Source organism: Salvelinus namaycush, chromosome 19 (genome assembly GCF_016432855.1).
Source record: "Salvelinus namaycush isolate Seneca chromosome 19, SaNama_1.0, whole genome shotgun sequence".
In the NCBI taxonomy this organism is placed as follows: Eukaryota; Metazoa; Chordata; class Actinopteri; order Salmoniformes; family Salmonidae; genus Salvelinus; species Salvelinus namaycush.
In genome coordinates this window covers 9368511-9381481 of record NC_052325.1, presented here as the reverse complement: position 1 = coordinate 9381481, position 12971 = coordinate 9368511, and the positions used below count along the sequence as shown (strand labels likewise).

At 40.3% G+C, this 12971-nt stretch overlaps 1 protein-coding gene across 1 annotated transcript; it reads right to left on the bottom strand.

Moving 5' to 3' along the window:
- Window positions 1-8622: 8622 nt before the first annotated feature.
- LOC120064125 (cytochrome c) lies at window positions 8623-12020 on the bottom strand. The gene is made up of 3 exons (XM_039014489.1): window positions 11861-12020; window positions 9429-9602; window positions 8623-9327 (listed from the first exon to the last, which is right to left on the bottom strand). The coding sequence occupies exons 2-3, from the start codon at window positions 9595-9597 to the stop codon at window positions 9182-9184; spliced, it is 315 nt and encodes a 104-aa protein (XP_038870417.1). The 5' UTR covers window positions 9598-9602; window positions 11861-12020; the 3' UTR covers window positions 8623-9181.
- Between the last annotated feature and the right edge of the window lie 951 nt (window positions 12021-12971).

Below are 12971 nucleotides of genomic sequence, written 5' to 3'. Positions count from 1 at the left end.
GGTGTATGGTGACAGGGGAGGAAGAGGAGGTGTATGGTGACAGGGGAGGAAGAGGTGTATGGTGACAGGGGAAGAGGAGGAGGTGTATGGTGACAGGGGAGGAGAAGGAGGTGTATGGTGACAGGGGAGGAGGAGGAGGTGTATGGTGACAGGGGAGGAGGAGGAGGTGTATGGTGACAGGGGAAGAGGAGGAGGTGTATGGTGACAGGGGAGGAGGAGGGGGTGTATGGTGACAGGGGAAGAGGAGGAGGTGTATGGTGACAGGGGAAGAGGTGTATGGTGACAGGGGAGGAGGAGGAGGTGTATGGTGACAGGGGAGGAGGAAGAGGTGTATGGTGACAGGGGAAGAGGAGGAGGTGTATGGTGACAGGGGAGGAGGAGGTGGTGTATGGTGACAGGGGAGGAGGAGGAGGTGTATGGTGACAGGGGAGGAGGAGGTGTATGGTGACAGGGGGGAGGAGGAGGTGTATGGTGACAGGGGAAGAGGAGGAGGTGTATGGTGACAGGGGAGGAGGATGTGGTGTATGGTGACAGGGGAGGAGGAGGAGGTGTATGGTGACAGGGGAGAAGGAGGTGTATGGTGACAGGGGAGGAGGAGGAGGTGTATAGTGACAGGGGAGAAGGAGGTGTATGGTGACAGGGGAGGAGGAGGAGGTGTATGGTGACAGCACAGACATGCAGCCAGACCACCACAATCTAGCAGCTCTCCACTGTGGTACATAGACAGAATGAGTGTTATCAGTTATCAGCAATGAACCCCTGGTGAACTATCAACTGTAGTAGTCAGAACTATCAACTGTAGCAGTCAGAACTATCAACTGTAACAGTCAGAACTATCAACTGTAACAGTCAGAACTATCAACTGTAACAGTCAGAACTATCAACTGTAGCAGTCAGAACTATCAACTGTAGCAGTCAGAACTATCAACTGTAACAATCAGAACTATCAACTGTAGAACTATCAACTGTAGCAGTCAGAACTATCAACTGTAACAGTCAGAACTATCAACTATAACAGTCAGAACTATCAACTGTAACAGTCAGAACTATCAACTGTAGCAGTCAGAACTATCAACTGTAACAGTCAGAACTATCAACTGTAGCAGTCAGAACTATCAACTGTAACAGTCAGAACTATCAACTGTAACAGTCAGAACTATCAACTGTAACAGTCAGAAGTATCAACTATAACAGTCAGAACTATCAACTATAACAGTCAGAACTATCAACTGTAACAGTCAGAACTATCAACTGTAGCAGTCAGAACTATCAACTGTAACAGTCAGAACTATCAACTGTAGTAGTCAGAACTATCAACTGTAGCAGTCAGAACTATCAACTGTAGCAGTCAGAACTATCAACTGTAACAGTCAGAACTATCAACTGTAGCAGTCAGAACTATCAACTGTAACAGTCAGAATTATCAACTATAACAGTCAGAACTATCAACTATAACAGTCAGAACTATCAACTATAACAGTCAGAACTATCAACTGTAACAGTCAGAACTATCAACTGTAGCAGTCAGAACTATCAACTGTAACAGTCAGAACTATCAACTATAACAGTCAGAACTATCAACTATAACAGTCAGAACTATCAACTGTAGCAGTCAGAACTATCAACTGTAACAGTCAGAACTATCAACTGTAGCAGTCAGAACTATCAACTGTAACAGTCAGAACTATCAACTATAACAGTCAGAACTATCAACTGTAGCAGTCAGAACTATCAACTATAACAGTCAGAACTATCAACTATAACAGTCAGAACTATCAACTGTAGTAGTCAGAACTATCAACTGTAACAGAACTATCAACTGTAACAGTCAGGACTATCAGCTGTAGTAGTCAGAACTATCAACTGTAACAGTCAGAACTATCAACTGTAGTAGTCAGAACTATCAACTGTAACAATCAGAACTATCAACTGTAACAGTCAGAACTATCAACTGTAACCGTCAGAACTATCAACTGTAACAGTCAGAACTATCAACTGTAACAGTCAGAACTATCAACTGTAACCGTCAGAACTATCAACTGTAGTAGTCAGAACTATCAACTGTAACAATCAGAACTATCAACTGTAGTAGTCAGAACTATCAACTGTAACCGTCAGAACTATCAACTGTAGCAGTCAGAACTATCAACTGTAACAGTCAGAACTATCAACTGTAACAATCAGAACTATCAACTGTAACAGTCAGAACTATCAACTGTAACAGTCAGAACTATCAACTGTAACAGTCAGAACTATCAACTGTAACCGTCAGAACTATCAACTGTAGCAGTCAGAACTATCAACTGTAGTAGTCAGAACTATCAACTGTAACAATCAGAACTATCAACTGTAGTAGTCAGAACTATCAACTGTAGCAGTCAGAACTATCAACTGTAGTAGTCAGAACTATCAACTGTAACCGTCAGAACTATCAACTGTAGCAGTCAGAACTATCAACTGTAGTAGTCAGAACTATCAACTGTAACCGTCAGAACTATCAACTGTAGTAGTCAGAACTATCAACTGTAACCGTCAGAACTATCAACTGTAGTAGTCAGAACTATCAACTGTAACAATCAGAACTATCAACTGTAGTAGTCAGAACTATCAACTGTAACCGTCAGAACTATCAACTGTAGCAGTCAGAACTATCAACTGTAACAGTCAGAACTATCAACTGTAACAATCAGAACTATCAACTGTAACAGTCAGAACTATCAACTGTAACAATCAGAACTATCAACTGTAGCAGTCAGAACTATCAACTGTAGTAGTCAGAACTATCAACTGTAACAATCAGAACTATCAACTGTAGTAGTCAGAACTATCAACTGTAACAGTCAGAACTATCAACTGTAACAGTCAGAACTATCAACTATAACAGTCAGAACTATCAACTGTAACAGTCAGAACTATCAACTGTAACAGTCAGAACTATCAACTGTAGCAGTCAGAACTATCAACTGTAGCAGTCAGAACTATCAACTGTAACAGTCAGAACTATCAACTGTAACAGTCAGAACTATCAACTGTAACAGTCAGAACTATCAACTGTAACAGTCAGAACTATCAACTGTAACAGTCAGAACTATCAACTGTAACCGTCAGAACTATCAACTGTAACAGTCAGAACTATCAACTGTAACAGTCAGGACTATCAGCTGTAGCAGTCAGAACTATCAACTGTAACAGTCAGAACTATCAACTGTAACCGTCAGAACTATCAACTGTAACAGTCAGAACTATCAACTGTAACAGTCAGAACTATCAACTGTAACAGTCAGAACTATCAACTGTAACAGTCAGAACTATCAACTGTAGAACTATCAACTGTAACAGTCAGAACTATCAACTGTAACAGTCAGAACTATCAACTGTAACAGTCAGAACTATCAACTGTAACAGTCAGAACTATCAACTGTAGCAGTCAGAACTATCTACTGTAACAGTCAGAACTATCAACTATAACAGTCAGAACTATCAACTATAACAGTCAGAACTATCAACTATAACAGTCAGAACTATCAACTGTAGTAGTCAGAACTATCAACTGTAACAGTCAGAACTATCAACTGTAACAGTCAGAACTATCAACTGTAACAGTCAGAACTATCAACTGTAGCAGTCAGAACTATCAACTGTAACAGTCAGAACTATCAACTGTAGCAGTCAGAACTATCAACTGTAACAGTCAGAACTATCAACTGTAACAGTCAGAACTATCAACTGTAGTAGTCAGAACTATCAACTGTAGTAGTCAGAACTATCAACTGTAACAGTCAGAACTATCAACTGTAACAGTCAGAACTATCAACTGTAGTAGTCAGAACTATCAACTGTAGTAGTCAGAACTATCAACTGTAGCAGTCAGAACTATCAACTGTAACCGTCAGAACTATCAACTGTAACAATCAGAACTATCAACTGTAGCAGTCAGAACTATCAACTGTAGTAGTCAGAACTATCAACTGTAACAGTCAGAACTATCAACTGTAACAGTCAGAACTATCAACTGTAACAGAACTATCAACTGTAGTAATCAGAACTATCAACTGTAACAGTCAGAACTATCAACTGTAACAATCAGAACTATCAACTGTAGTAGTCAGAACTATCAACTGTAACCGTCAGAACTATCAACTGTAGTAGTCAGAACTATCAACTGTAACAGTCAGAACTATCAACTGTAACAATCAGAACTATCAACTGTAGTAGTCAGAACTATCAACTGTAACCGTCAGAACTATCAACTGTAACAATCAGAACTATCAACTGTAGCAGTCAGAACTATCAACTGTAACAGTCAGAACTATCAACTGTAGCAGTCAGAACTATCAACTATAACAGTCAGAACTATCAACTGTAGCAGTCAGAACTATCAACTGTAACAGTCAGAACTATCAACTGTAGCAGTCAGAACTATCAACTGTAACCGTCAGAACTATCAACTGTAACAATCAGAACTATCAACTGTAGCAGTCAGAACTATCAACTGTAGTAGTCAGAACTATCAACTGTAACAGTCAGAACTATCAACTGTAACAGTCAGAACTATCAACTGTAACAGTCAGAACTATCAACTGTAACAATCAGAACTATCAACTGTAGCAGTCAGAACTATCAACTGTAACAGTCAGAACTATCAACTGTAGCAGTCAGAACTATCAACTATAACAGTCAGAACTATCAACTGTAGCAGTCAGAACTATCAACTGTAACAGTCAGAACTATCAACTGTAGCAGTCAGAACTATCAACTGTAGCAGTCAGAACTATCAACTGTAACAGTCAGAACTATCAACTGTAGTAGTCAGAACTATCAACTGTAACAGTCAGAACTATCAACTGTAGCAGAACTATCAACTGTAGTAATCAGAACTGGAGAAAATTTTGAGAATGGCAAAAGTTTCAGCTCAATCACCTGACAGGTATACTTCAACATATATTTACAGGTTTATTGACAGATATATTTCCAGGTATATTTCCAGGTTTATTGACAGGTATATTGACAGGTTCATTTCCAGGTTTATTGACAGGTATATTTCCAGGTATATTGACAGGTTCACTTCCAGGTTTATTGACAGGTATATTTCCAGGTATATTGACAGGTATGTTAACAGGTATATTAACAGGTTCATTTCCAGGTATATTTCCAAGTTTATTTCCAGGTATATTTCCAGGTTTATTTCCAGGTATATTAACAGGTTTATTTCCAGGTATTAAAAAACTTGTAGACATACACTTCACTTACAGTATTTCACTGTTAAAAAAGGGGAGTGTAAACTAGCAGTGTTCAATGAGCTAATTTTGCACAATAAAATGTTATAGTTATCAGTAGTATTACAGTATATTATCAAAAGTATTACAGTATATCGGTAGTATTACAGTATATTATCAATAGTATTACAGTATATTATCAATAGTATTACAGTATATCGGTAGTATTACAGTATATTATCAATAGTATTACAGTATATTATCAATAGTATTACAGTATATCGGTAGTATTACAGTATATTATCAGTAGTATTTCAGTGTATTATCAGTAGTATTACAGTATAATAGTTAGTGTTCTTTTTACATTTCTTTACAGTAGGTTTTCTTTACTTTATGTGGTGATACCAATTTTCTGTTGATTAATCATTAGTCAGTGATGGAGGTAACAATGCAAATATCAAAAATCCAAATCTGTGTTGATGTGTCCCATGATCTCCTCTGTAGCACATAGACAAACACACTCAAAGGTGGGCGTGCTCTTGCTCTTGCTCCCCCCCCCCCCCCCCCCCCCCCCCTGATAGGCATCTGGGATATTGACTTTCTCTCAATACTCAGCAACATATCCAATGATTCCCTTTCCCCAAGGAACTTGAACTTCATCTGAGTTACTCATGGAGGATAAAACTGTGATACCTGCATGCCGCGCTCAAAACAACTGTTAACTCGGAACTGCAAAATCTGACTTTAGCGAGTTCGAAACAACTGAGAACTTGGGAAAACGAGCTACGACTGGGAAAATACGTTTTGAATTTTCATTCCCGGAACTCGGGCCTCTTTCCAGAGCTACGACCTGAAGATCACTGACGTCATCATGATTCTACCTTTTTTTTCTCTCTTGAGTTCCTAGTTGTCTTGAAAACACCATAAATCCAGAGAATGGCAGACTTTGATGACAAAGTTTGATGACAAAATTTGCCCACGAAGGACCGCCGCGCCACCTTCCTGTTCAAGTGAGCACAGCACAACAAGTGAGTCCAAAAATGTCTTGTATGCTGCTGCATAAATTATGTAATATGCCAGGGAGATATATGTATACTGTAGCTAACAAAGTAATAATACTAAGTGTAAGTTGTGTAGTAAGCTGTTAGTAGCCCAAATACCTCACCCTAATAATTTTGCCAACTGTTCTGACTTGGTGGTAGCCTATAACCTGTTTTTGAGAAATGTAATCATTGAATATTGTAAGAGCTTACACTGTCTGCTTATATGCCCCCTTTATTCATCCTATGGTTCTGACTTGGTGTACAGGGAGAACACTAAGAACGGCCCATGTTCTGAATTATGTCACTGTACATTTCAAAAGTGCTGAACAAATAGTTATACTGACTATGTCCGTCCTAGCTCGCTCATTAATGTCTTAATCAAAATTATGGATTGCCTCTTATCTGCTTGTCGTCCCCTTATGCCATAGTTTGTACATCTCAATTGTCAGTAGAAACCACATTTGTTTAAGCAAGTCAGCCATACCAGCTATGTTTTTTGGCAGTAAATGAGGCTGAATGAACTGTTTCATTGCCAGACAAGGCTCCGCTGATAGCCAGGTGTAGCAGTGGTAAGGTTTTGGGACTGCTGTTGGGACAGCTTTATGTAGGCCCTAACGGTTTGTGGGCACCGTTTGAGTGCAATTAATGTGTTGTTTAGTATCGTGTTGTGTAGTGGCTTTGCTGGCATGCATCCCACAATGTTTTGTTTGCCAGATCCAAGATTGAATTGCTAAAATCGCCACTGAAAATGAAAAGTAGGTATGAATGCTGATTGCCAGCAGCTGCTGGCTGATTGTGAGTAGACGTTGATTTAAATAAAATAAAAACATCCCTTCCATCCCTCTTCGGAAGCGCAAATTATCCAAATCTGATTTACAGGACTAGCATACTATTTTTCTTTCACATTTATATTTTGTTGATTGTTTTTATTTGACATATAATTTGGTTGAAATGACATTACCCCACGTGGGCACCAGTGAAAATGGTTGGCTTTCGGTTTCCGCCTCTGACCGTGCCTATTCCAACACTTTTAGCCTCTTTCTGACATACCATAGGTGAGGCGAAAGCCTGGTAGAGGCTTTTCATTGGCAGATCGCTCCTGATGACCCGGATGGAATAGTGTGATCCTTTCTTAACCCATAGGATGTCCAACCCAGTAGACTACTTCAAAATAGTAAAAGTCCTCAATGGCGCTACCCATGCTAAAACTGGCTTTTGGACACGTGTCCTTTATCTAGCTCTATCGTTTGGCCATTCCATTCAAGTTTGTTAGACCTTCTCCCATGTAACAACCCATGGATTGAGTATCTCTATTGGGCACTTCCCATTTGGTTATGAACGCAGGGTAAGGTGGAATTTACTTGGAACACCCCTTCAACTGGTAATTACTAGTTGGGAACTGGTCTATTGCCGGGTGCTAGTCGGAACTAGGAAACTGAAATTTCAGACTTCCTAACGGGTTGTAGTTTTACACGTGTCACGTAATATGCCGTTCAATCAGTCAGCAAGTTAAACATTTGAGTTCCCTAGTTCCAACTAGCACATGAATGCAGCATACCATCCCTGAGCGCCAACTTCCACATGCTGACGTCCCCTAAAGAAATGACCTCGATAAGAGCATTTTTGGCAGTTAATACAACAAAACGCAATCTATATCGTTTTTGAAGCATGGTTGTTGTACGTTGTCTATGGTTGACGGAACTTGGCCATAGCCAATCTGGTTTCTCAACGCAATCAAAGCATCCAACTGGTATTTGCGATTTCACAACTTGTAATTTCCACCTTCCCACTGGGTTGTGAATGCAGCATTACTCTCCCACATACTCTAATGGCATGACAAGGTCAGTCAAGTGACCTTCTGAAACTCTTCCATTTTGATGTATGAACTAAGAAACAAACATTTACAGGGGCCTTATTTACCTGACGACTCACACGGAATAATTCCGCTGCGTACTTCAGACTGCCATCGTTGAAGTAGTTTGTGGTGACGTCAAGTCACCAGCGATTGGATCATATCTAACCAGATTATCAAAGCAAATGACAAATGTTCAAAACTCTGCATTAACCACGTGTTCTGGCTCTGATGCAACCTGTTTCTGGGACCAATCAGATTAGTTAGAATGCGTTTGCGTTCTAATGTCCGTGGACATGGCTTTTGGCCGAAGAAAGAAGTTTGGGTAACCAGGCAAGCCTTATATTGCCAGCTCTTGACTTTAATCATAATAAAAACGTATATCTAATACTTGTACTCAAGACACATTACGAGCTTTCAGGGTTTTTGCTCAATTCCTACACCTTGTTTAGAGAGGGAGGACGTAGCAGTGTTGCCTTTCTGATCTTTGACCACATAAAAACAATTGGGATACTTGTTTAGCATGTAATTTATTAAATTAACAAACCTACATAAAAGACAAAGTATTATCAACATGAAGACATTACCAGGGATCACTTTCAAGGTAACCCTTCAAAATGTAGAAACTCTTGCAAATCTGATTGCATTAGCCATGCAAGTATTAAAACCAGTAACCATACAATGTGTAATTTAGACCATTTTTTGTTGTTTCGAAGCATATAGGTCACACAGCTTTGACTCAATACATTCTGGAACACTTAAGTCTATGGCTCAATAATTTATGTATATTAGCACCTGTTAAACCAGGGGCTATAATATACGCCGTCAAGATGGAGAAACAAAGACACAGCTGTGCTCAATATGGCAACTGATCATGCAAATCCCATTCAGAGCCCCAGCAGTTATGTCATGCAGGCTATTGAAAGCCACAACAATCACCAGACATAAGGCATAACTGTTAAGAATACGAGTCTAAGCTTCTTGAAAGATCCCCCTTCTCTGAACAGTTGATATTTTTTGAAGACAAAAAAAAAAAAAAAAAAAACATTGAACAAAATGTAGACATTAGTCTACGAAGTTGCAGACTTCAAATATGCTATGAGATCTGCACGCTCTCCCTTCTTCTTGATGCCAGCAAAGATCATCTTTGTTCCTGGAATGTATTTCTTGGGGTTCTCCAAGTAAATCATGAGGGTATCAGTTTCCCAGACAATGCCTGAAATCACACGTGAAGGGACAGGTTAGGATGAGAATGAAATGTGTCACATTGTCAGACTCCATTTATTTCCTGTAGAATGGGGACAATCTCACACGTACCTTTGGATTTGTTGGCATCCGTGTAGGAAAAGCCTTCAGCCTGTCCAGTCTTGCGTCCAAACAGACCCCAGAGGTTTGGACCGACCTTGTGCTTTCCTCCATTTTCAACAGTATGGCACTGGGCACACTTCTGGACAAAAGCCTTTTTCCCCTTTTCAATGTCACCCATGTTTCCTATCGGACAATAAATAAAAAAGTCAGAGGTGGTCAGCTACAGTACCTGTAAAAGTAGATTATCTGCATTAGTAGTAATGCTGAGCGATTAACCAACATTGTTTAATAACCCTGAATAAACTGACAGTTCAATAACTGGAATTCCATTTAATTCAGGTTGTGTGAGCCCAGTATGCCTCATCTTTGAAGAACTAGTGAATACATTGTCAGACATCTCAGCAGCTGGCTTCGCTTAAATCGCACGACTAAAGACAGAACAGTACAGGAGTACAGAGCAGGATTCCCATTAAACATTTACCGGACATTTGAGAAATTTACAGGACCTCTATGCATTGGGTTGGGTGCGTAAATCCCATTTAGGAGATTATGGTCATTCGTATTAACAGAACATGCAAGCCAAGGATGCAACAATATGCAGTCCTTCATACCAAATTCTGATGCACACTAGATATATGTTAGAATAACTGTCCACATGAACTTTCCCTCAGCCAACAATACCATGGTAGAAAAGTTGACCTACTCTATTCTAAAACAGACTCCGGGACAGTTGTGGGATAATAAATCACTAATTCATAACCAGTAGGCCTACACAACAAAAATAATAAATTAAAAAGCAAGTGATATGCTTCTACACCTGCATTGCTTGCTGTTTGGGGTTTTAGGCTGGGTTTCTGTACAGCACTTTGAGATATCAACTGATGTAAGAAGGGCTATATAAATAAATGTGATTTGATGATATAGCACCCAAACCTAGTTGTTAATATGACTAGGATTGTGCCTTTGACTAATGGACAAGGAAAGAAAGTTGATTAAAATAATTGCCTCCGCGGATCCGATTTTGGCTAGGCTACTTTGAAGCAAGGTAAGACATGCCTCACATGTAGTAAAATGTTCAGGTTTCAAACAATGAAGTGTATATATATATATATTTAAAAAATTAGGGCTGGGCAATATGGCCAAAATACCTAAATTTATTTTTACGTTTTTAATAATAACGTTCAAAATTCTCATTTCAATGAGTCTTTCTCCATTCTGATTGTTCAATTCAAGTTTCTCCATGTGCTGCATTGACCATGCAAACTGAACCCAATAGTCTCATGGTCGAGGAACAAAAATGTGCTCCTCGAGTGACAGTGTGGGGCTAGGTCTGTGCGGAAAGCAGCATAGAGATGGTGGAGACTATTTATATATAAAAATAAAAAAAATTACATTTAAAATTGGTCATGTGCAGTTAGAAAAAAAAACCAAAATACAAATGACCACCAACAAGTTCTCCATCTCAAATTATTTTAGAATCAATAGTGTATCGTGCGAGTATCTCTCTGCAGTAGTAGTTAGTAGCAGTAGCTAGCGACACCAGTACAGTATGTAGCAGGAAATAAATCAATGGAAGGCAGGTGTTAAGTCGTGGTCACCTTGGGTTTCATAATTCCTCATGAAACTTCGCTGACAATCTCCACATAAGATAACTTGTTAGCTAGGGGTGAGTCGAATGACTGAACGTACCGGCATTTGGGTGTAGCAACGTATAACTAAGCTTGGGTGGTATAGCCATCAAACGACAGGCAAATTAAGCTGTATTTGAATTATAACCAAGTTAACTACAGTTTTGTTAAACGTTTTTCAAATAAGAGGGCGTCAGTTTTAGCTAGCTAGCCATGGCCAAGGTTAGCTAGCTAGCTCGCTGTGGCCAAGGTTAGCTAGCTCGCCGTTGCCGTGGCCAAGGTTAGGTTGCCGTGGCCAAGGTTAGCTAGCCGTTGCCGTGGCCAAGGTTAGCTAGCCGTTGCCGTGGCCAAGGTTAGCTAGCTAGCTCGCCGTGGCCAAGGTTAGCTAGCTAGCTCGCCGTTGCCAAGGTTAGCTAGCTAGTTCGCCGTTGCCAAGGTTAGCTAGCTAGCTCGCCGTTGCCGTGGCCAAGGTTAGCTAGCCGTTGTCGTGGCCAAGGTTAGTTAGGTCGTTAAAAGGCAATACCATAGTAATAAATACGACGTTACAAAACGGCTGATTTAAGCAGTCTAGCTAACGTTAGCTATTCACTTATCACTACAACTGTTTCCTGATGTGCCATTTCTTCACAGCCATGGCTTTTCAGTTATCGGTTTGAGTTTAGATGTTAGCAAGATCGTAAAGTTACGTTTCAACAGCCGGTACAGAATCAGGCAAACGTTCCTTTCGATAAAAAATAAAAAAACTAACCAATGTTCACAATTCAAGAAACTGACTACAAGTTAGACTACTAAAACGTATTTAATCAAAGTTACCTGTTCAAATCAACTATATTCCTTAGAGTTGTTCCAACTTCAGCGCCTTTTCGTTAGTTCCAATCCGATCAGCTTTCCCCTCGCCGGTAGCCGACTCACTAGATCTAATAGTATTGGGAGCAAGTTCCTTTTTCTTCCCTCCAGAATATTATATGTCATACAGACTGGCCAGTCACATGCTCTATCATCACTATGACGAACACAGCTGTTTTGCATTCAAGCCCTAGATGGAGTTGAGAACATGATGTAGGCCTACTACACAAATGGAAATAGCATACACAACATTTCAGTGGAAATGCCGTTGTTGTTGTTAGTATTCACACTACACCACAACAAATATGTCTATATTCCTCTTGGACTACATTTTTATTTTTTTATACCACTAATCATCATTGGAAAGATCAGACAACAGTTGGAATGTTCAAGATTGTTGTGGGGAATTCCACTATCTTTCATTGTCAAGAGGGTTTGTTGCATCCCTGTGTAACAGTATAACTTTAAACCGTCCCCTCGCCCCGACACGGGCGCGAACCAGGGACCCTCTGCACACATCAACAACAGTCACCCACGAAGCGTCGTTACCCATCGCTCCACAAAAGCCGCGGCCCTTGCAGAGCAAGGGGCAACACTACATCTAGGTTTCAGAGCAAGTGACGTAACTGATTGAAACGCTACTAGCGCGTACCCGCTAACTAGCTAGCTCACATCCGTTACACCTGTAACCATACATGTCGATGCAACAAACCCTCTAACACCAGGTAGTTATTTTGAGAAGAAGATATAGCTACACATAGCTAGCCAAAGTATATAGTGTAACGACCCTGGGTTTATAAGCGCGGAAATCGACTCTGCCGCACGAGCATGCTTTTGCGGCACAGTCGATAGCGCGCCGGACCTCGGGCTAGAAGGTCGAGGGTCCGAGACCTGCTCCATGCTGTTTCATTACATTTGTGTCAGAAGTGGGATCCCACTTATAAACCCAGGGTCATTACAATACTATACCAGAGAGGAAGAGGCGAAGCATATGGAGAAAAAGATGGCGAAGTGGATTCTGAATCTAATGGCGGTATTATCAAGGAGAATTGTAGTATTGTCCAAAAGAATGGAAAAC

Coding starts and splice junctions, on each gene's coding strand:
- LOC120064125 (XM_039014489.1), bottom strand. CDS start 9,597: ATGGGTGACATTGAAAAGGGGAAAAAGGCTTTTGTCCAGAAGTGTGCC. Junction 9,328..9,428: donor GGATGCCAACAAATCCAAAG/GTACGTGTGAGA, acceptor GTGTGATTTCAG/GCATTGTCTGGGAAACTGAT.